The following is a 19,177-nucleotide window of genomic DNA, read 5'->3' on the forward strand; positions in this document are numbered from 1 at the left end:
ATTATGTACCGTTTAAGAATTCCGCAAGCTTTTCAATGTAATGTGAATTGCTGCTTCAAGGATTAAAAACAGATTCTATAGAAAAAGAAAAACAAAACCATAACAATCAAACTCTTCCTCCCAAAGTATTTGCATTTAAATTCATCTTAATATGTTGGTCATGTAATAATAATTAAGAAGTTTCAACAAGATTACTTTTGCTCTTGAAAATTATTGAATTCTCTTTATTTCTCTCAATACCTTTACTTCTCCCAATACATCTTAAATAAGTCATGTTATAAAAATAACAATATTAACCTGTAACAAATAAGTACTCAGCTTATGATTAACACCTTCTAGTCAATTCTTTACCTTTTTTTTTTTTTTTTTTTTTTTTTTTGTATTCTGTATTTTTTACTTTCCTTTTGATTGGGAGTAACGATTCAACGAAATGGGTTTCATTTGAGACGCAAAAGCATTTAATTGCTGTGGAATCCTAGCATAGTCATCCCTCGCAACAAACTTTTCATGGCTTAAAGGCATAAATAACCATTCATAGTCTTCCTCTTGGTTCAAGTTAACATTCAGTATCTCCTTCCTAGCTTCGTTTAAATCTTGTTTTAATTTTCTGACTATTTCTTGAAATTTCACGTGAATGACCAGTTCATTTTGTTTAAACATATCTTTTAATTGCTTCTTTTCAAGCTCCATCTTCATAAGGACATCAACGTCATGTGCGTCTTTCTCATCACTTTTTGCTCTAGATAACTCTTCGCGAAGTTCCTTTTCCACAAGTTCATACTGGTGAATCTTTTCCTTTAAATCTTCCTTCTGTAATACCTGCTTATCCAATCTTTCAATCTGAATTTTTAAGTGATTAATAAGCTCATTCTTCTCCGAACATACTAGCTTAAGTGAGGCATTTTCTTTCACATATTCCATAGAAGGCATAGACTTCATAACAATGTCCCAAAAGCAATGGAGGTCAGTAGCAACAAAAACTGCTTCATCCTTTTCAGACATGCAAAATTGAAATTCGCGAAAGCTTCTTTTAATTTCTTGAAAATTTTTCAACCAATTATCTATAATTTGCGAAGAAGTATACTGGGTATCCGACTCTTGACATTGAGGTTTCAAGAAAAGTTCTTCTGCCAAGGACGAAAAATCCATGGATATTATTTTCTCCTTTGGAAAAAAAACCTTTCTAGCCTTGTTTTTTTGTCGTAAAAATAGCCGTATGTCTTCGCTCATATCTCCTATCTCGGTCATTTCAGTTGGTACGCGATTCACATCATCATTCTGACACAGATCGGCTTTTGAAATAAACATATCAACAATTAAGATGGAATCTAACAACTCTTTACAACGGTTATACTCATTATAAGGGTCAAGGTGATCCGCATCAGTTCGGGTCTTCACCCAATTGTCAACTTGTTTCCAACTTTTTTGAAGATTTTCTAGTGTAGACTCACCAGGATTCTTCGCATAGACATCAAGTAAACAGAAAATGCTAATTATGGTATCTTTCAAAAGTGCATCAGAAAGTAAGGCTTTCACTCCATTCTCACAAGTAAATCCAATTAACCATTCGCTCCATTGGGCAACTGAAATAGTATAGTACCATTGCTCGATAAACCCTGGGAGAACTTGTCGACAACTACCTTCAGTGCGATTAATTTTACCGTACATACTTTCACTTAAACACAAAGAGATATTCTGGATATAAGAAATCTTAAACGAAACTTCAAGGATATCGCTAGATTCTTCGTCTAGATAAAATTTTTGTAAATTGTTGAATGCGATCCCGTAACATTCTCGTATCGCGTCTACTAGATTATGAACATCTCCCAGTGCAAGTCCAATAGTTTCACTTGTTTCAGATTCACTTGAACAAAATCTATTATGTGAGAAATATTATACAACAGTTTGTTTTGGCTTACCTTTCACGATTTGCTAGCCCGGTTAGCTGTTTTTGTCCACGAAGATTTTCCACCTCTTGAGAAAAAGCATTCTCGAGCATTGCAAGAAGATCGCCTTTTTGTTGGTTTTCTTTCTCCAAAGAGGTTATTTTCTCAAATTGATCCCGTTCTATTTCATCAGATAGTTCTTTTAAAAGTTGAAGATCTTCAAGTTGCGTTTTCAGCTCAATATTTTCCTTTCTTAATTCTTCAATTAAACATATGTAATCTTCATTAGTTTGGATTTGCTCTCCGTTTTCACACTTTGCTGAAGTATCCGTAGGCTTTTCTGTAATCAGCTTCTCTTTAAGAAGCTCATATGCATTAGTACTTTCAGAATCATTAGACACAGTTGCAATTCCTTGACTTTGAATTTTAAAACTTTTAAGTTGTTGCTTTAATTTTTCAATTTCTTCTTGCATAGAAAGCATCTTTTTTTGAAGTTTCGGACGTATTTTTTTCCATGCCGAGTTCATTTCTTGCTCCCTATGAAGTTCTTCTAACTTTATATCCCTTTCTTTGATTTGCTCATTAGCCTTATTGTAGGACGCTTTGTAATAATGTAAACTATTATCAGCTTCATTCAATTCTTTGCGCAATGTTTCTATTTCAAGTTTTAATTGAAACTTTATATTGCTCTCAGTTATCGTGCTCTTTTCTCTTAACAAATGAGGAGTTGATTTGTGATAATTGGGAAAATCAATGGATGCACTTTTATCACTTTCAAAATTTTCGTTTATCGGAGTATTGTCTAATGAATCGCTTCCAATTGAAATTAATGTGGTTTCAGAATCATCTGTGAGATCAAGAAAAGGTGTTGATATGTTTGAGCCATCAGTTTTCGTAGGTGTGGACACAGTCAGGCTTGGAAAGGGTTGTTTTTTAACATCTTTTCCTTGTAAGCTACTTTTTATAAATCGACTTTCCTTGGCATTATGTGAAGATTTTGTTGGAGTACCCTTTTCCAAAGATTTAGCTTTTTTCCCATCAGATATTACTCGAGTTTTCCCTGTTTTTTTTCTAACACTACTTGAACACGCTCTTATAAATAATCCTTTTCCTTCTTCACACGTAAAATAACGTTTCCCTTGAACTGATCCATCATGTCTTCCAATTTTGTCAATCATTTCCACGCCGAGCCAGATTCCAGACGCGAACTTGGTACTCCCCGTAAAGCGAACAATTCCTGGCTCTTCGTGTACTAAAACTAAATCTCCAACACTTACATAACTCATATTTGAGGAATTAACACATATTCGAAGTAAATTGATGCAGAAGAAGCGCTAACGATTGTTCGCGTCTCGCGCGTTAATGTAATACCGTCATTAAGAAATTCTGAAGAATACTAATATTATATTATATTATATTATATTATATTATATTATATAATATACAAATTCAAATTCAAATATGAACATGAATAATTATTTATTTGATTTTCATCTATTTTGAGTTTACAAATGCTTATTTACTCTAAAGATTTAATTTGTTTCACAATCACGATCATACTATTAGGTATTAATCTTTGTCTATCAGAGTCAGGTATTAACGAATTCAAAAAAGAAACAGACGTATTACTACAAAACATTGCAGTCTTTTTTAGCGGCAAGGAGGGAGATTAAGGATCGACTTACGAAGAAGGGGAAGGCTCATTTTCTTCGTCAGAGAAAAGATTATCAAGGCCTCCTTCGTTTTTATTATCTAAATCATTTTCGTTTTTTTGATTGCCATTAGTGGATTCATTTACAGGAGAAGATGGATTAAGATTCTCACCTTGACCTTCGGTAGATTCAGCAGGTTGCTGATCGTTGTCAGATTCGTCAAAGGCGTAATCTTCTGATATTACACGTTTGTTTTTACGACGCTTTTTAGTGAGTTTATTCCTAGCGTCTGATAGAGGAATCTCATCATCATCATCATCGTCAGTGTCGTCTTCGTTCGCAACATTAGTACCTTTACCAGCTTTAGAGCTGGATTTACGTTTCCTTCTTTCGCCTTTTCTTTTCCTACCAGAAGACTTATCTTCGGCGTCAGAAGCAACGCTAAGTTCTTCCTCTATTTCTTTCTCTTGATTCTTTCTCCACTGCAACACCTCTTCTTGCATACGTTTTCGCTCTTCCTCGAGCTCACGTTCGCGATCCTCTTGCGCTTTGCGTGAAGCTTCTTCTTCTGCCAATCTTCTGGCTTTTTCTTTCTCGCGATTAAGCTTGGCCTCACCGAGCTTGACAGCAACCGAGGCTTCATATTCAGACTGTTGTTGCAAAGCACGTTCCAATCTCTTTCTAGTGGTATTCGTGGCCATCTTCACACGCTGCTCAATATCTGTGGGTGGATAAGGAGGATGTTTGGATGTTACCAATGAACTGAAGGTTTTTACGGAATCGTCCAGTTCCTGAATAGCGAACTTCAAATCTTCTACAGTTCGTGCATTTTCAGGTTGAGTGTATATGAGTTCGGAGAGTTGAAACTGAACAAATGCGACATTGAATTGTAAGCTCGTGTTTTCTTGATTCTTTTCTAAAGCCATTCGTGAATACTTCAATGACTCTTTTAAGAAATCTATCCGTTTTTCTTCACGACCTCGCTGTAGCCAGACACGACCAAGACAATTTAGAATTCCGTAAACATCATCTTCACCAGTCATCGAAATAACAGTTTCGAAAATCTCAGTTGCACGGCTGAACTGCTTCAATTCGGCCAAACAATTACCGATATTGATTAAAGTAGTAACATCCTTTATAGATTCACGTATTTTTCCTAGAATGAGTAAAGCTTTAGAAAATTGTCTACTATGAGCAAAGGTAACGGCAATTCCTTGAGCAGCATGAGCATTTTTGGGATCAAACTTAATAGCTTGATCATAAGACTGGACAGCTTTAATATAAAGCTTCTGACGCTTACTATGGTCTTTGTCGTTCTGAACACGAATTTCTCTTGCTTGACGCATGTAAGCATTACCAAGCTGAACAAGAGAATAAATATCATCGTGCCAATGTCGTAGAGTTTGTGAACAATGACGAACTTCAGGATCCTCAGCAGGACGGCGCTTTTGTTTACTGAGGTACCAACCAAAGAACGCTCGTACTTCCAAGTTGTCAGCATCGGTGGTCATTAGCTGTCGAATGGATTTAAAGGTTTCCTCCTGAGGATTAGCTAGTTGTAACAAACAAAGGCGCACACGAGCATCAGCAAAAGAAGGCTGAAGATCTAAAATCTTAGTGTATAATTCCATGGATAAATCAATATTGCCAAGCTCTTCTTCGCAACGGGCAAGGTTAAAATCAAGCACAAGTAAGATTTCGGGATCAACATCCTGATCCTCCTTTCTAGCAGCTGAGAAATAATCCTTGGCTTCCTGGAAATTCCCAAGATGGTAGTTCAGAACTCCAATGTTATTAAGCAGCTCAGGGTGGATAGAAATATGAGCACTCTTCAAAAAGTCTTGGGCTCGTTGCAGAAAGCTCAAACTTTTCTTCGTATCTTCTTTTTCCCATAGCCTAGCTTGCGTAATATACAAATCGGAATCAACAACTCTGGGTATCTTTGAGGATCCGATCAAGTTAAACGCACGATCTAAGAGCATCCGAGGTTTCGTAAAATCGGATTTTGCCTCTGAGGCATAAAGGCATCCTAAAATGATAAGGGCCTCTGCACATTTGGGGTGCTGCTCAGTAATACGTTCAAAAGTCAACTTCGCACTGGTCAAATCATTTTGAAGAATCTGAATCTGACCTATTCCTAGGAAGGACAAGAGATGGCGATCCTCAACGGAACGAGCTCTTTGATAGCATGTCATAGCTTTTTCATAATTCTGCATTTGATGATAAGCTCTTCCCATCCAAAAATAGCCATCTGCAACGAGGGAAGGAGAGAAAGAACTTTGTACAACAGTGTTAGCGAGTTTGATACAGCCATCGAGACTACGCTTTGAATAGACATAACTAGCCAGGATGCAAGAAGAGACAGGATCGCTCGGCATAGCTTTGAAAGCAGCTTGGGTATATCGCAGAGCCTCCCCGTAATATCGTAAGAAGTTTTCAGAATTGACATTTTCAAAAGCAAGGTCATAGTAGTATAAGCCTAAATAAGTGTTCACAAAATGGTTATTTTGATCTAGTTCCTTTGCTCGAACCCAAGCAGCGAGGGCGTCATCCTTCATATTCAAATTCCAGAAACACAGACCAATGCCAATTCGGGGATCGGGTTGAATTTGCGGATTGCTGACAAGTGCACGTTGATAGAGTTTCAATGCTCCTCGGAAATTTCCTCTAGAGTACAAAATACGCGCTTTTCCAATCAGTGCAAAGACATTAGCTTCGGATCTTTGCAATACAAAATCAAAACAGCGAAGAGAGTTTTCTAGAGAATCTTTATCAAGTGGATTTAATAAGATGCGATATATTCCATGGAGCAAAACATTAGCCTCTAACTTGGGGTTCAGACGATTGGCGGCTTCCAGATACGTCCGCACATTCTGCAAGTGTTGGTCACGAGCAACGTTGTCCTGCTTCCAAATCGCATGTCTCGTCAAATGCAAATAAATAGAGCAAATATTGGCGTTTATTAAACACTGACTGTCGGTATCCTTCAAAACATTCAACGCAGAAGTCAGGATGAACAATGCTTGGCTGGAAAGACTACGTATATGGTATTCACGAGCAAATTTGGTCCATAAATCCCGCTCGGCTTGTTCATTCGTTAGAATTTCTACCAGTTCGGTGGCATCTTCTGGTAAACTTGCACAGTCGATTTCTACAGTCTGATCTTCTTGACCTAATAATGGCACTTCAATGATTCTGGAGGCATGCGCATCTATAGTAAACCCCTCCATTGCATTCGAAGCGCTTTTAAATGTACAATCCCTTCAAAGAAGCAAATGCAACGTTGAATGGAATTTCTGCTTCCAGCAAGGGTTGTCTTTGCACTGTCGTTTCTTCAAACTACCAAATAACGTACCTTATTATACTTCTGTATAACAGATACTGAATTTTAACGTATTATAATGAACTTTCATAGTATTATTCTTCATTATGTATATAATCCAAGCACTATGAATGGTTAGAAAGTACTACTATGAAATAATGTCTTGCGTAAGATTTACGAAGTCACCAAAGTAAGGTTATAAGGGAAACCGGGCGAATTTCTCATAATGAAGCATTGACGCTTACATGTATGATATAAATATACGCCCTTGGCCTAGGGTTCCAGAGAATCCTTGAGCATATTACTTTCTCCTGCTTTAGGAATTTAGCAAAATATCGAGAATTGAATTTATTATCCATAAAGGCCTGTAACTAGGATTTTCTTACTTTGGTTGAAGCGAATTTATACTTAACGGTTTTATTTTGCTTTCTTCATTTAATCATTATTTATTTTTTTTAAGGGACACCGAATTGTTAGAAATAGGTATCACATATTAAACGAGTTCTTCGGTGATCGTCTGTTTTCAGTTTCACATATCGATTTGTTAATGTTTAATACCTTGATTTTCTTCTGCTTTTGTAATTTCAAGATCTTGTCCTCATAATGCAAATCACTCGTGAAACCAAATATATTCTTGGAAGCGTTTTGTCGTTGGGCATCAGCTTTTCTGCATTACTAGCTCACATATTTTCTAGCCCATCTCTTCCATGGGTTTATAATCACAATGCAACTCCCTTTTTCGCGAATAAACTCATGCTGAGTATCTACATTGGTATTGAATACCTGTCCTTCCTCAGCATGAACATTCCTCTGTTGCTGCTAGGCGACCAGGTGAATGATTTTACCTTTTCTATTATTCATTCGTCTATTTGGTACAACATCCTCTTTGTCTTAACCATAATTCTGTTTGTGCGCGAGAAGTTATACTGGACAGCATTGCTTTCACTGTTTTTGTTTTCCACGGCCTTCACCATGTATAGCCAATCCCTTCGATTAAGAAATGGCGTCATCGAAATGCTTACTATGAAATTTCCTTCGAAACTTGTCTTTGGAAAGGCGCTTTGGTTTGTCGTCTATGCTTTTTCGGCTGCAGTCCATTGCCGAAGCATTGGATGCCGTGTCTTTTCAAACGTTTTCATTTGGTTTGTAGCAATTTTGTATTTAGCACCCATTTTGGGCTTTCATGATTGGGCTCTCTCCCTCATTAGCGCTTACTTATTTGGCGCCATTGGTGTCGGCCAGCTGTTTATCCACCTCTTTGCCCTCCAACACATTTTTGCTTTCATCATTTGTGGATTAATGATTCTCTTTGCTGTTCTTCTGTTCTTCCTTCCTTACAGACAAAGACGTGCTTCTTTAACGGGCGAAAGCGCTCCACTTTTGCAAAATGATTCCGGTAGCACGCCAGCTGGTAATGCTGTATAAAGACTTAATGAAAATAGTGTAATGCAGGCTTTTGTTTAGTTTTTTTTGACGCGCTTTGTTTTTAATATAATGTTACGATCCCATCAACATAATAGTATAAAGGAAAAACTGAATTACGGGTCATGTAGTCAGCGATGTAAGGTAAGTGAATATTGAAGTAAAGAACATCCATTTCTTTAAGAGAACCGAATTGAGACAGGAAAAGACTTGGATTAGCACCGTTGGTTGCTATCCATATTTGCAAAATATGCTTTTGAGCGGAAACCATATATTTTTTTACTTTACAACAACTAGAGCCTTTATTCTCGTCCGTTCATGCACAGTATACCAAGTTCATAAGAGCGGTAAGACTGAACACTAAGATCCAAGTCCTTTAGGAATGAGGTTTTAGAAAATCCGATGAAAGTTATAATAACAGTAACATTAAACGATAAGAAACACCTGCGTGCAGAAACAATCAATGTCTATATGGTCAAAGAACCAGCTCAAACCTCCGTATACTATCAGACCGTATTAAATGTTTACCATCAATGAACGTTCTTAAACGATTAGCTTATGTCGGAGAATGTTTTGGGTTTGAGCATACTGATCATATCCTATAATGTTGTTGCAGATTAAGCAACTATACACGCCATATAAAAAGATTCAACCAGAGACTCAGCCGAAAAGCGTTTATATTCAATTCATCCACCCACAATCAAGGATATTCGTAATGCCTAGCATCTTACTTTCAATTTATTCTCAGAAAATTATGTAACCTACGAACATGAAGTAGAGGGTCACTGTTAGTTCAAGGTCATAGACTGGGCTTTCAGTGCATGCTTCGTGAATTAAATGAAACGCATACTATTTAAGACATTATAATCAAGAGTTATTTTTACAATCAAACCAAAAAGCTTTCACTATTCTTGTTAAAACAAAGCAACACATTTTAACTCGACCAATTCCACTCTTAATCAACCGTAGTAAGTTGATTTTGCGTACTAGATTTTTCAATAATCCGAAAGATACGACCGCAAGCAGTTGGAGGTATAGAATCAATCGCTCGGGCAAACAAGGCTACCATCAAGTTCAATTAATCTTTAAAATTTCTTTTAAAGTACTCGTTTTATTTTTTATGGTTTACTCCAAAAAGGCTTGCTTTCTGTAGCTTTTCATTTACTTAGCTTCTTTCTTCGCTTTCGCAGACAACATCACTAATCATCAGGCTAAACCTACAACTAGCCCGTGTAACTTCAATTCTCAGAGTTTTCAGCATATTTTTTCTTTTGATCTCTAATTAAGCTTTTCTACTGCTCTTATTCTGTGAGAAGCATTTTGGCTCATTTGCTAAGATACCGTCGTGAATTGCAACGTCTAAACACACATCCCATTCGTCTACTGAACGAGCCTTCTTTATACACATAAATAGATGCTGTCGGTAAGTTCCTGCTTTATTAATATTTAAAAATTGTTTCTAACTTTGTCCAGGCAAAAGCAAAAACATACGAAATAAAATTTGAAGAACATAGATGCAATGGAGACTGGCAAGCTATACCGGAGGCAGCTCGAAAATTAAATAAGCATAATCCCTCTAAGTCGTGTAAGTTAAATACGTACTCGTCCATCTAATAACTTGGTGTTAGATATTTGTGAATTAGCTAAAATTGAAGCTGTACTTCATTTAGCTTTACAAGATGAACAAGAAAAGCGAATGGCAAACATTGATTTATCTTCCGTTGAAAACTGCTCAATTTTCATACCGCTTCTTCCTAATGAGCTCACAGATCCTCTTTTGCAACAATTAAATCAGTTAGGTACACAACGAGCTTCCGATGAAGATAAACTTCAAGAAATTCCTGTTCGATTACTATTGTACATTTCAAGACACAGTTTTCAAGATGCTGTGAACCTTGATTGGTCTCCAGATGGATTGAATCTATCACCAGGCATTATTGGAATCAGTATACTACAAGCAACTGTCCTTTCAGCGTTGGCTCATGCTTTCATATCTAACTACGAAATTTCTTTTCAATACATTAGATCTGGTATTGGTATGATCCAACGAGCCAGTGACAAAAATATCGTCTCATTTGAATGGGCCAAATGGTGTGAACTTTGCTATGCTATTTATGCACAAATTTCATCTATTTCTAGGTAAGAGAATTGCTATATACCGAATCACTAACAATTCAGTGCCAGTCAACTAGATAGAGCTTCAATTTTGTGTGTGTGTTCAGATTACTTTTCCTCTCACGCAATGATCGATCCATTGACACATATTGTGTTTTTTAGACAAATTTCAAAGTTTTCTCACACATTATTTGAAGAAAACAAGATTGATTCACCTATTTTTCAGAAAAGCCAAATCCAAAGGTTACATCTTCAGGATCTGACGTTCTCACAGGATTATGCTAAGCATTTAATTGAGTATACGTCGTTTCCCAGAGCGGGTGATCAAAACTTTTTAATTGTCGAGTACGTAGAATCAACGATGTCCATTTGGGTGAGTACGGGACAACTATATATGCAAGCCGTCAACCTGATAAATATATTTTATATGTTGACAGAGAAATCGTTTCATTGTCAACAAATTTTTCGGTCGTTGGTGATTTTGTTGACTCATATAGAAGAGTACGAGGAAGCTCATCAAGCATTTCAATTATATAAGTTTTTGTGTATAAAAGCACAAGAACGTTACTCTCGGCAGAAAGCTGCTAATAAGAGTCTACTATCAGACTTAAAGCCAATATTTATTGATCCTGTTGAAAAGATCATACATGTTGCTTCCTTGATGATTTCTGTTTATTCACAATATTTAAATTCTCCACAAAATGTTATCGAAACTTTGGATTTTATTATGAAGCTAAGTGCCGATAATGAATTCTTAGAAAATTCACCTACGTTTACTTTAGTTCTTCACGCTAAAGGAGTCGCCAACTCCTTCCTCTATTACAGTACGAATGATCCCAATACTAGGAAAGAAAAGCATGAAGAAAGTATTTTCTGCTATAAAAAGATTCTTGAAATTGAACCGGATAATGAAACTGCCCTTTATCATTTAGCTATGCAACTTGCAGAAAAGCGGGAAATTGTATCAGCTATTGAAACTGTTAGATACCTTCTAAAGATATCCCCTAACTATAGTATATCGGCTTGGCATCTCTTAATATTACTGCTGTCATGTTCCGAACAATACGATTCTGCTCTAAAAATTGCGGATAGCGTTTTAGAATCTTGGAACATAAAAAAGAATTCTTTTGATGGAAGCTATACGTTAGCGAATCCATCCGAAATCAGTTTTATGAATCGTTGCGCTCTTGTTGAACTAATGATTACCAAGGTTGCACTATATGAAGCGTCTTCCGGAGTCAAAGCTGCTATTGATCTTCAAGAAGAGCTTTTTACTTTTTTTGTTACTTTGTTTGATCTAAATGAGTATGAAAGTGTCACTCGAAAGTCACACACTGGAATTCCATCTAGTGGCCGGTTAGCAGCGGAAGATGCAGAATCAGAAAAAGGAAGCTTACTTACTCTTTCGAAAAATTCATCCCTCAAGAAACATGATTCAGATGCTGAACGATTTGGAACGAATGACAGTAGAGGTGATTACAGAGAAATATTACATCGACGACGTTCTAGTATTATCTCTGCATTCAATCAAAAATTATGGCTTACGGCAGCCAACCTTTTTGTTAAATCTAAACAATACGATCAAGCTCGCGGAGCCCTACTAGAAGCAAAGAAGCTTAATGCTGACTCTCCAGGATTACATCTTGTTTACGGGTTATCACTTTTAGCACAAAATAGGGAAAAAGAAGCAATGGAGCAGATTGAATTAGCTATGTATTTAGATCCGCATGATCCTATTATAGCCACGACTCTAGTCAAGATATTGTTGACTTCTAAGGATGAGACACGCAATTCTCGAGACCGTGCGGACTCTTTAATTTCAGAAACCACATTGCAATATGGCTGGGATTTACCTGAAGCATGGTTTTATAGTGCTGAACTGTATCAACAATTGGGTGATGAAAAACAAGCAGCATTTTGCTATGACTACTGTATACAACTATCTGATACGAACCCGATTAGACGATGGAATAATGTTCAACCACGCTTCATGAACATTAGCTCTCTTTAAAAAAAAAAAAAAAAAAAAAGAAAAGAAGAAAAAGAAGAAATATTAATTATTCAATCGTTTTAAAAATGTGTTTACTGCTTGATCTTGTTATTTCAAAAACTTACATATGAATGAAGTTTTCTAAGTACAAAAGGTTCGCGGTTGGTAGTGTTAATTCATAGCTTAAATTTCTTATTACTTAATATAGCATACCTTCTTTGTTACACTTAAGCTTCCATTTATTGAACTGAGGAAAGTAATTTATTTATAAACAGCATTATTTGAAGCAAATCCTTCAATGATCAACAAAATTAAAAGATTAAAGCTACGGGATAATCAGTTAAGAATCTTCAGAGCTGTCAAGCACGTCTTTAGATGATCTTGTGTAGTACTGATCCAAGATCTTCTTTGGAACACGTGTGAGCATTTCACGAGGGAAGATGCGAAGAAGAGACCAAGCCAAGTCTAAAGTTTCAGTAATGGAGCGATTTTCATAAGCACCCTGCTGAATGAAGGTTTTCTCAAATTTACCTAAAAACTCTAGAGCCAAACGATCTTCTTGAGATAACGCCTCTTCACCAACCACAGATTTCATAGAAGCAGCATCACGACCAACAGCATACATCGCATAAAGTTGGTTGGAAACGTCGCCATGATCATTGCGAGTCATTCCTTCACCAATAGCAGATTTCATCAATCTCGAAAGTGAAGGCAAAACATTGATAGGAGGATAAATACCATTATTCTGAAGTTGTCGGTCTACAAAAATTTGACCCTCCGTAATATAACCGGTCAAGTCTGGAATTGGGTGAGTAATATCTAAAATAAACGTTAGCACAAGATTTAAAAATAAAACAAAAAAAAAAAAAAGGAAAATGAAAATGAACATACCATCATTAGGCATAGTTAAAATGGGAATTTGAGTTATAGAACCGTTTCGACCCTCAACACGACCAGCACGCTCATAAATAGTAGACAAATCTGTATACATGTAACCAGGATAACCACGACGACCGGGAACTTCTTCACGAGCGGCGGAGACCTCTCGCAGTGCATCGGCATAGGAAGTCATATCTGTTAGAATGGTAAGAACGTGTTTTTCGGTCTGGTAAGCCAAAAACTCAGAAGCAGTAAGAGCTAATCGTGGAGTAATGATTCGCTCAATGGTAGGATCATTAGCCAAATTGAGGAAGAGAGTTACACGTTCAAGAGAACCGTTCTCTTCAAAATCACGCTGGAAAAAACGTGCTGTTTCCAAATTCACACCCATAGCAGCGAAAACAATAGAGAAGTTCTCTTCATGACCATCATGAACATCTTTAGTAGGCTTTTTGACCAAATCAGCTTGACGACAAATTTGTGCAGCAATTTCATTGTGAGGAAGACCGGCAGAAGAAAAAATAGGAATTTTCTGACCACGAGCTATACTATTCATACCATCAATGGAGGAAATACCGGTTTGAATCATTTCTTCTGGATAAATACGAGCATATGGATTGATAGGTGATCCATTGATATCTAAATAGTCTTCAGCCAACAAGCTGGGACCCTTATCGATGGGGACACCAGAACCGTTGAAAACCCGTCCAAGCATATCTTCAGAAACAGGAATTCGCATAGAATGTCTCGAAAAGTCTATGCTAGTTTTACGGACATCAACTCCAGATGTACCTTCGAAAACTTGCACAATGGCTTTAGAACCAGCAACTTCCAAAACCTGACCAGATCGAACAGATCCATCCTGAAACACGAAAGGTTAGATAATCAAATTAGTTCACAAACTATCTTCAAACATGCTTATTTCTCCTAAGCAAGTTGAGTTCTTCAATGAGTTCATACCGCCAAATTCAGGTTCACAATTTCATTATATTTTGGGCTTCGGATATTACTGAAATATGGTTAGTATTCTTTCTAGGTATTTCACTGCTGTTTCTCTGTCCAATTGACTTACTCAAGGATCACCAAAGGGCCAGTAATTGCACTCACAGTGCTGTACGATAGCTTAGGCTTGACAGAATAGTCCCTAAATTAATTAGCTGACATTTGTATTTATTTAATGCTTACTTGACAGCCGCTGCTGCATTTAGATCAAAGAGCGAAGTCATAATATGGTTCTCTGGAAATTCACGCTCAACGGGCGTCAAACTCGTATAGATCTTAGGAATAAGGCGACTTTCTGATACCCTTATCACTACATAATGAGGTTTCCTGATGCGTTAATAATCTTACATACTCTGTTAAAACTATACTAAAAGGAATTAACGTCCCCTTGCGTGTTAAAACACGTTTTAGAAACTAAACATGTTTGTAGGGAATATAGACTTTAATTTTCGTATTCTAGTTAACTTTTGATAAATTATCTTTTATTTTATTTTATGAAAGGTGTCTTCGGAAAAGATTATGCTTTCGGCATGATGTACGGACACCTTTGACAGCTTATGCCGACCTAATTGAATAGTCGAAGCATTCGATACATTAAAAGATCCATTAATTTGTTGATTTCTCTACATTTTCTTTTTATCGTAGATTTCTATCTTTTCTATATATGTACATATATATTTTTTTTTCTGTGCTGCCGCTACGAAAGCCAAAGTGCCCATGTCGAACTCACTAAAGAAATAATTAAATAAAAATACAATTAAAGATAAAGCATCATTATTTTCTCTCATAATTATTTATATCTACCTCCACGGTGGAACAATACTTACACCAGCCTTACCTTTGTTCTACGTGCATGCACTTCACCTCTGTCAAATCCCAAAAAACTCCACACTTTTGAAGGAATCCTAAAACGTTTGCGGCAATCCATTGAGATTTGCCCGAATTCTTTCCGGAAAGTTTGTAAATTACAAAAACCGTCGAAATATTCAGGAAAATGTGGAATCCAAAGAAAAAGTCGGAAGCCCTGGCAAAGTTTAAATCATTTCCTTATCCTAAACCAGGCACCTCGAACTTACTAGATTCTGGTTCTAAAATATATACGAAAAGATCGTTTCTGCAGAAAGTAGCATTTTTCGTTATTCTCGTGCTATGCCTTGGGTTTTTGTTCAAGCACCATTTAAATTCACAGCCTCACCACAGTAAAGTGGTGATGATAGTCGCTGTTAATGACGGTGGTGGTGTTATGGATGTGAAAAGGGCTGATGAATGGGATTTAGAAAAGATTTCCAAGAGAAATAAAGAAGATTATGCGAAACGCCATGGATATGACTTAATTTTTAAGAGCGAAGGGATGAAGCGACGCTATGCTCATGAATGGCGAGAATCTTGGGAAAAAGCAGACTATATATCTGAAGCCATGGAAAAGTATCCTAACGCTGAATGGTTTTGGTGGTTAGATTTAACTACCTATATTATGGAGCCTCAGTACTCTATTGAGAATCATATTATTAATCGTCTTCCAAAGATAGCCGTTCGCAACATTACTGATCCCATGGAGTTCAACCCTCGTAGTTACAAGCAAATCCCTTTTGAGGATTATTCCGATGATATTAGTCTTATCATGGGACAGGATTGCAATGGCTTTAGCCTTGGCTCTTTTATTATCCGTCGCAGCGAATGGTCGAAGCGACTTATAGACTTCCTATGGGATCCTGTAGTTTATGGACAAAAACATACTGAATGGCCACATGACGAACAGAACGTGCTTGAATATTTTTACGAGCATAATGCTTGGTTACGTAGTGGAATTGCCTTTGTTCCTTTGCGGACTTTAAATGCTTATACTAAAGGCGCTTGTGAAGCCGACAGTAGCAATCCTCGATTTTTCTACAGTCATAAGCAGAGGGACTTCTTGGTTAACTTGGCTGGTTGTAATTATGGCAGAAATTGCAAGGAGGAAATGAAACAGTACCAGTCCATACAGGGAAGGCGATCTGGTTTTTCAAAATTACTTTCATTCTTTTTTTAACCGATCTATGCATTTGTTTTCTTGAGTCATTCTTTTAAAATCTCTTCTTTGCATCCCTAATTCGATTTCTATCTATTTTACAGCTATTTACAATTTGCTAGACTAATATTCTTCTGAAAAAGTTATATGTAGGGAAGTTTTGGGTTCTGGAAATGTACCCATATGTTTTGTGTTTTCTAAAATATATATAACATATATGAGCTAAATATCATTCTAGAATATGTGTTCAATTACTAGTGGAAAGTCTAAATTGCTTTATTATATTCGTTGTGTTAAAGATGATGATGACCTAGGGTATTATCCTGTCTTCAAATGCAGAAAGACTTGACATAATACCTAATAGTTTATCATTGTTATTAGAAATGAAACATCTTTTTATTTACTTTTCGTACGTTTCTCCAATTGTAGTAGACCATTCTTGCTTTTAGATTGAGCTTGTGCAGATAGTTTTGGTTTGACTGGTTTTATCATTCATCGATCACTAGCTATTTATTGCACATTAGATTTAAAAAATTGTGAGAAAGCATCTTCGTTTATTTTGCCTTTGGTGCTTCCATGTCTCATTCTCTAGATTTATCCATCGTTGATTAAGTAGTATTCCATACATCTATTGTCATGTTTGTAAAATAACTTGGTATGCATAAATCGACTCACATTTCTAAATCACTTGTATAAAAGAAGGTTTTCTATGATGCTTACTTGCTTCTCTTCATTCATTTTGATGATTTATTTGGTTTTCTCATATTTTGGATATTGTAGTAATTTACCTCCTTATTGCGATATCTTCTATGAACATTGAGCATTCGTTGAAGTGTGTTATATTCCAACGGCCAACTAAAACTTCACCACTCCCAAATGGCAACTGGATTTAAATTGCCTGACTTACCACCCGTAAAATCAGCATGGGGGCCTCATGAGACTGAGCAGTTCAATGACGATGTCCCTTATGCTCCTTTCAGCAAAGGTGACCGTCTAGGTAAAATTGCTGACTGGTCTGTTGAGCAACCTAAGGATGGCCGCGAACAGAGAGGCCGTCAAGGTGCTTTTGTTAATAGATTTCGTGATCAATATCAAACATATGGTCATGGTGCCGCTTCTGTCTTTGCTTATCAACACTCCGAGGATGAATCTTCGTTCTCTGTTATTGATCGTGGTTCTGTGAACCGCGTTCGTACATCTGCCCGTAACGGTGGAACTTTATTGAAGGTACGTGGTCGCGGTCAAAATACCCAACGCGGTGGAGCTGGACGCGGTGGACGTTTCGGTGGAGGTGCTGGCCGTGGTGGCAGCGAAACTGTTATGAGTCGAGCTTCCGGCGGCGGTGGTGGTGCCAGAGGCCGTCGTTTTGGCTGGAAAGATTATGACAAGCATCAACGCATCCGTAATGCTAGTGTTGCTGTTGGCAATGAATGGGAGCTACTCGAGGAAGTTGAGTTTAGCCATTTATCCAAGCTCAATTTGGCCGCTGCCGCTCCTGAGACTGTCGACACTTACGGTTATGTCTATCCTTATGACAAGACTTTCGACAAAGTGCACGTCAAATCTGAGAAACCTTTACAAGCTTTGGATCGCGTTCATTACAACACTACCACTACTGAAGATCCTGTTATTCAAAAGCTCGCTGTTTCTAGTGAAGCCAACATCTTTATTACTGATAGTATCTTGTCTTTGTTGATGTGTTCTACTCGTTCCGTTTACCCCTGGGATATCGTTATTACTCGTCAAAGCGGCAAGCTTTTCTTCGATAAGCGCGAAGGTGGTCCTTTTGATTATCTTACCGTAAATGAAAATGCTTACGATTCCCCTATGGACAATGATGATCGTGAAGGAGTTAACTCCCCTGGTGCCTTGTCTGTAGAAGCCACTTACATCAACCAAAACTTCTCTGTCCAAGCTGTTCGTGAAGCTGATGAAGAAAAGCATGACTTGAGTCATCCTAATCCCTTCTACAACCCCAAGGAAGAGAATGATCCTTTGGCTGCACATGGTTATGTTTACCGTAAGGTTAACTTGTCTCTTGACTCGGACGAAAAGCCAGTGAATTTGATGGTTCGTGCCGAAGTTGATGGTTACATGAAGACCCCCTCTAATGACGTCCAATATGTTTCCATTAAAGCTTTGAATGAGTATGACCCCAAGTTCACCAATGTAGCTGGCTCTGTAGACTGGCGCTCTAAGCTTGAAAGCCAACGTGGTGCTGTTTTTGCTACTGAGATGAAGAATAACAGCTGCAAGCTTGCTCGCTGGACGACTGAAGCTCTTTTAGCTGGCGTTGATACCATGAAGATTGGTTTTGTTAGCCGTTCGAATATCCGCGATGCTCAACATCATGGTATCCTTGGTGTTGTTGCTTACAAGCCTGCTGATTTGGCCAATCAAATGAACATGAGCTTGAGCAATGGATGGGGTATTGTACGTACTATCGCTGATATCTGTTTAAAGATGCCTGATGGCAAATATGCTCTCGTCAAAGATCCCAACAGACCCATTTTGCGTTTGTACTCTGTTCCTCCTGAAACTTTTGAGGAGCCTACCGCACCTGCTTCTGAAATTTCATCTTCTTGAACTCGTTTTGTAAATTTATTAAAGGATAAAAGCGTTGGAAGAGAATAAAATTTTTAGGAATATGAAAAGTATGAGAAATGGTAGATTATAGCTACGCATATTTTAACAAGAATTGTCTTTTAGAATCAATACAATTGTAGAATATATAGAACAAACTCACTGATTTAGGCAGGCGTCTTCATTGACTTTATTACATGTACTATATAATTCAAGTTGCTGCTACACTGCAATCCGTAAATATGGTTAGTGATATGGTACTTAATTACGGCAATGAGTATAGTATCGTGTGATAAGTATCGCTATCCATTGCCACCT

The 19,177-nt window shown here is 37.3% G+C and overlaps 7 protein-coding genes across 7 annotated transcripts; 4 read left to right on the forward strand and 3 right to left on the reverse strand.

Moving 5' to 3' along the window:
- Window positions 1–72: 72 nt before the first annotated feature.
- Window positions 73–3,236, reverse strand: SOCG_00830 (p150-Glued). Its single transcript, XM_013163250.1, has 2 exons — window positions 1,920–3,236; window positions 73–1,876 (listed from the first exon to the last, which is right to left on the reverse strand). The coding sequence occupies exons 1-2, from the start codon at window positions 3,170–3,172 to the stop codon at window positions 394–396; spliced, it is 2,736 nt and encodes a 911-aa protein (XP_013018704.1). The 5' UTR covers window positions 3,173–3,236; the 3' UTR covers window positions 73–393.
- Window positions 3,237–3,417: 181 nt separating this feature from the next.
- Window positions 3,418–6,867, reverse strand: SOCG_00831 (RNA polymerase II associated Paf1 complex subunit Tpr1). Its single transcript, XM_013163251.1, has one exon. The coding sequence runs from the start codon at window positions 6,766–6,768 to the stop codon at window positions 3,568–3,570; it is 3,201 nt and encodes a 1,066-aa protein (XP_013018705.1). The 5' UTR covers window positions 6,769–6,867; the 3' UTR covers window positions 3,418–3,567.
- A 185-nt stretch (window positions 6,868–7,052) lies between these two features.
- Window positions 7,053–8,461, forward strand: SOCG_00832 (uncharacterized protein). Its single transcript, XM_013163252.1, has one exon. The coding sequence runs from the start codon at window positions 7,464–7,466 to the stop codon at window positions 8,283–8,285; it is 822 nt and encodes a 273-aa protein (XP_013018706.1). The 5' UTR covers window positions 7,053–7,463; the 3' UTR covers window positions 8,286–8,461.
- SOCG_00833 (cargo-transporter Ypp1) lies at window positions 8,408–12,662 on the forward strand. Its single transcript, XM_013163253.1, has 4 exons — window positions 8,408–9,705; window positions 9,756–9,867; window positions 9,911–10,421; window positions 10,461–12,662. The coding sequence occupies exons 1-4, from the start codon at window positions 9,697–9,699 to the stop codon at window positions 12,406–12,408; spliced, it is 2,580 nt and encodes an 859-aa protein (XP_013018707.1). The 5' UTR covers window positions 8,408–9,696; the 3' UTR covers window positions 12,409–12,662.
- SOCG_00834 (V-type ATPase V1 subunit B) lies at window positions 12,605–14,577 on the reverse strand. The gene is made up of 5 exons (XM_013163254.1): window positions 14,452–14,577; window positions 14,339–14,410; window positions 14,227–14,275; window positions 13,279–14,128; window positions 12,605–13,206 (listed from the first exon to the last, which is right to left on the reverse strand). The coding sequence occupies exons 1-5, from the start codon at window positions 14,490–14,492 to the stop codon at window positions 12,728–12,730; spliced, it is 1,491 nt and encodes a 496-aa protein (XP_013018708.1). The 5' UTR covers window positions 14,493–14,577; the 3' UTR covers window positions 12,605–12,727.
- Window positions 14,578–14,709: 132 nt separating this feature from the next.
- Window positions 14,710–16,687, forward strand: SOCG_00835 (alpha-1,2-galactosyltransferase). The gene has a single exon (XM_013163255.1). It carries the CDS (start codon window positions 15,263–15,265, stop codon window positions 16,295–16,297), a length of 1,035 nt encoding a protein of 344 aa, XP_013018709.1. The 5' UTR covers window positions 14,710–15,262; the 3' UTR covers window positions 16,298–16,687.
- Window positions 16,688–17,152: 465 nt separating this feature from the next.
- SOCG_00836 (translation initiation factor eIF3d Moe1) lies at window positions 17,153–19,080 on the forward strand (the record flags this gene model as incomplete). Its single annotated transcript, XM_013163256.1, has 1 exon — window positions 17,153–19,080. The coding sequence occupies one exon, from the start codon at window positions 17,153–17,155 to the stop codon at window positions 18,860–18,862; it is 1,710 nt and encodes a 569-aa protein (XP_013018710.1). The 3' UTR covers window positions 18,863–19,080.
- Between the last annotated feature and the right edge of the window lie 97 nt (window positions 19,081–19,177).

This window comes from Schizosaccharomyces octosporus (assembly GCF_000150505.1).
Source record: "Schizosaccharomyces octosporus yFS286 unplaced genomic scaffold supercont6.2, whole genome shotgun sequence".
Taxonomy (NCBI): domain Eukaryota; kingdom Fungi; phylum Ascomycota; class Schizosaccharomycetes; order Schizosaccharomycetales; family Schizosaccharomycetaceae; genus Schizosaccharomyces; species Schizosaccharomyces octosporus.

Bases quoted from the DNA above. Each gene is read 5' to 3' on its own strand.
- SOCG_00831 (XM_013163251.1), bottom strand. From the start codon at position 6,768: ATGGAGGGGTTTACTATAGATGCGCATGCCTCCAGAATCATTGAAGTG.
- SOCG_00833 (XM_013163253.1), top strand. The intron at 9,868-9,910 runs GTAAGTTAAATA...ACTTGGTGTTAG, and splicing joins GCATAATCCCTCTAAGTCGT to ATATTTGTGAATTAGCTAAA. The intron at 10,422-10,460 runs GTAAGAGAATTG...CTAACAATTCAG, and splicing joins CAAATTTCATCTATTTCTAG to TGCCAGTCAACTAGATAGAG.
- SOCG_00830 (XM_013163250.1), bottom strand. From the start codon at position 3,172: ATGAGTTATGTAAGTGTTGGAGATTTAGTTTTAGTACACGAAGAGCCA. The intron at 1,877-1,919 runs GTAAGCCAAAAC...CTCACATAATAG, and splicing joins GGGCTAGCAAATCGTGAAAG to ATTTTGTTCAAGTGAATCTG.
- SOCG_00835 (XM_013163255.1), top strand. From the start codon at position 15,263: ATGTGGAATCCAAAGAAAAAGTCGGAAGCCCTGGCAAAGTTTAAATCA.
- SOCG_00832 (XM_013163252.1), top strand. From the start codon at position 7,464: ATGCAAATCACTCGTGAAACCAAATATATTCTTGGAAGCGTTTTGTCG.
- SOCG_00834 (XM_013163254.1), bottom strand. From the start codon at position 14,492: ATGACTTCGCTCTTTGATCTAAATGCAGCAGCGGCTGTCAA. The intron at 14,411-14,451 runs GTAAGCATTAAA...TAATTAATTTAG, and splicing joins AATGCAGCAGCGGCTGTCAA to GGACTATTCTGTCAAGCCTA. The intron at 14,276-14,338 runs GTAAGTCAATTG...ACCATATTTCAG, and splicing joins GGCCCTTTGGTGATCCTTGA to TAATATCCGAAGCCCAAAAT.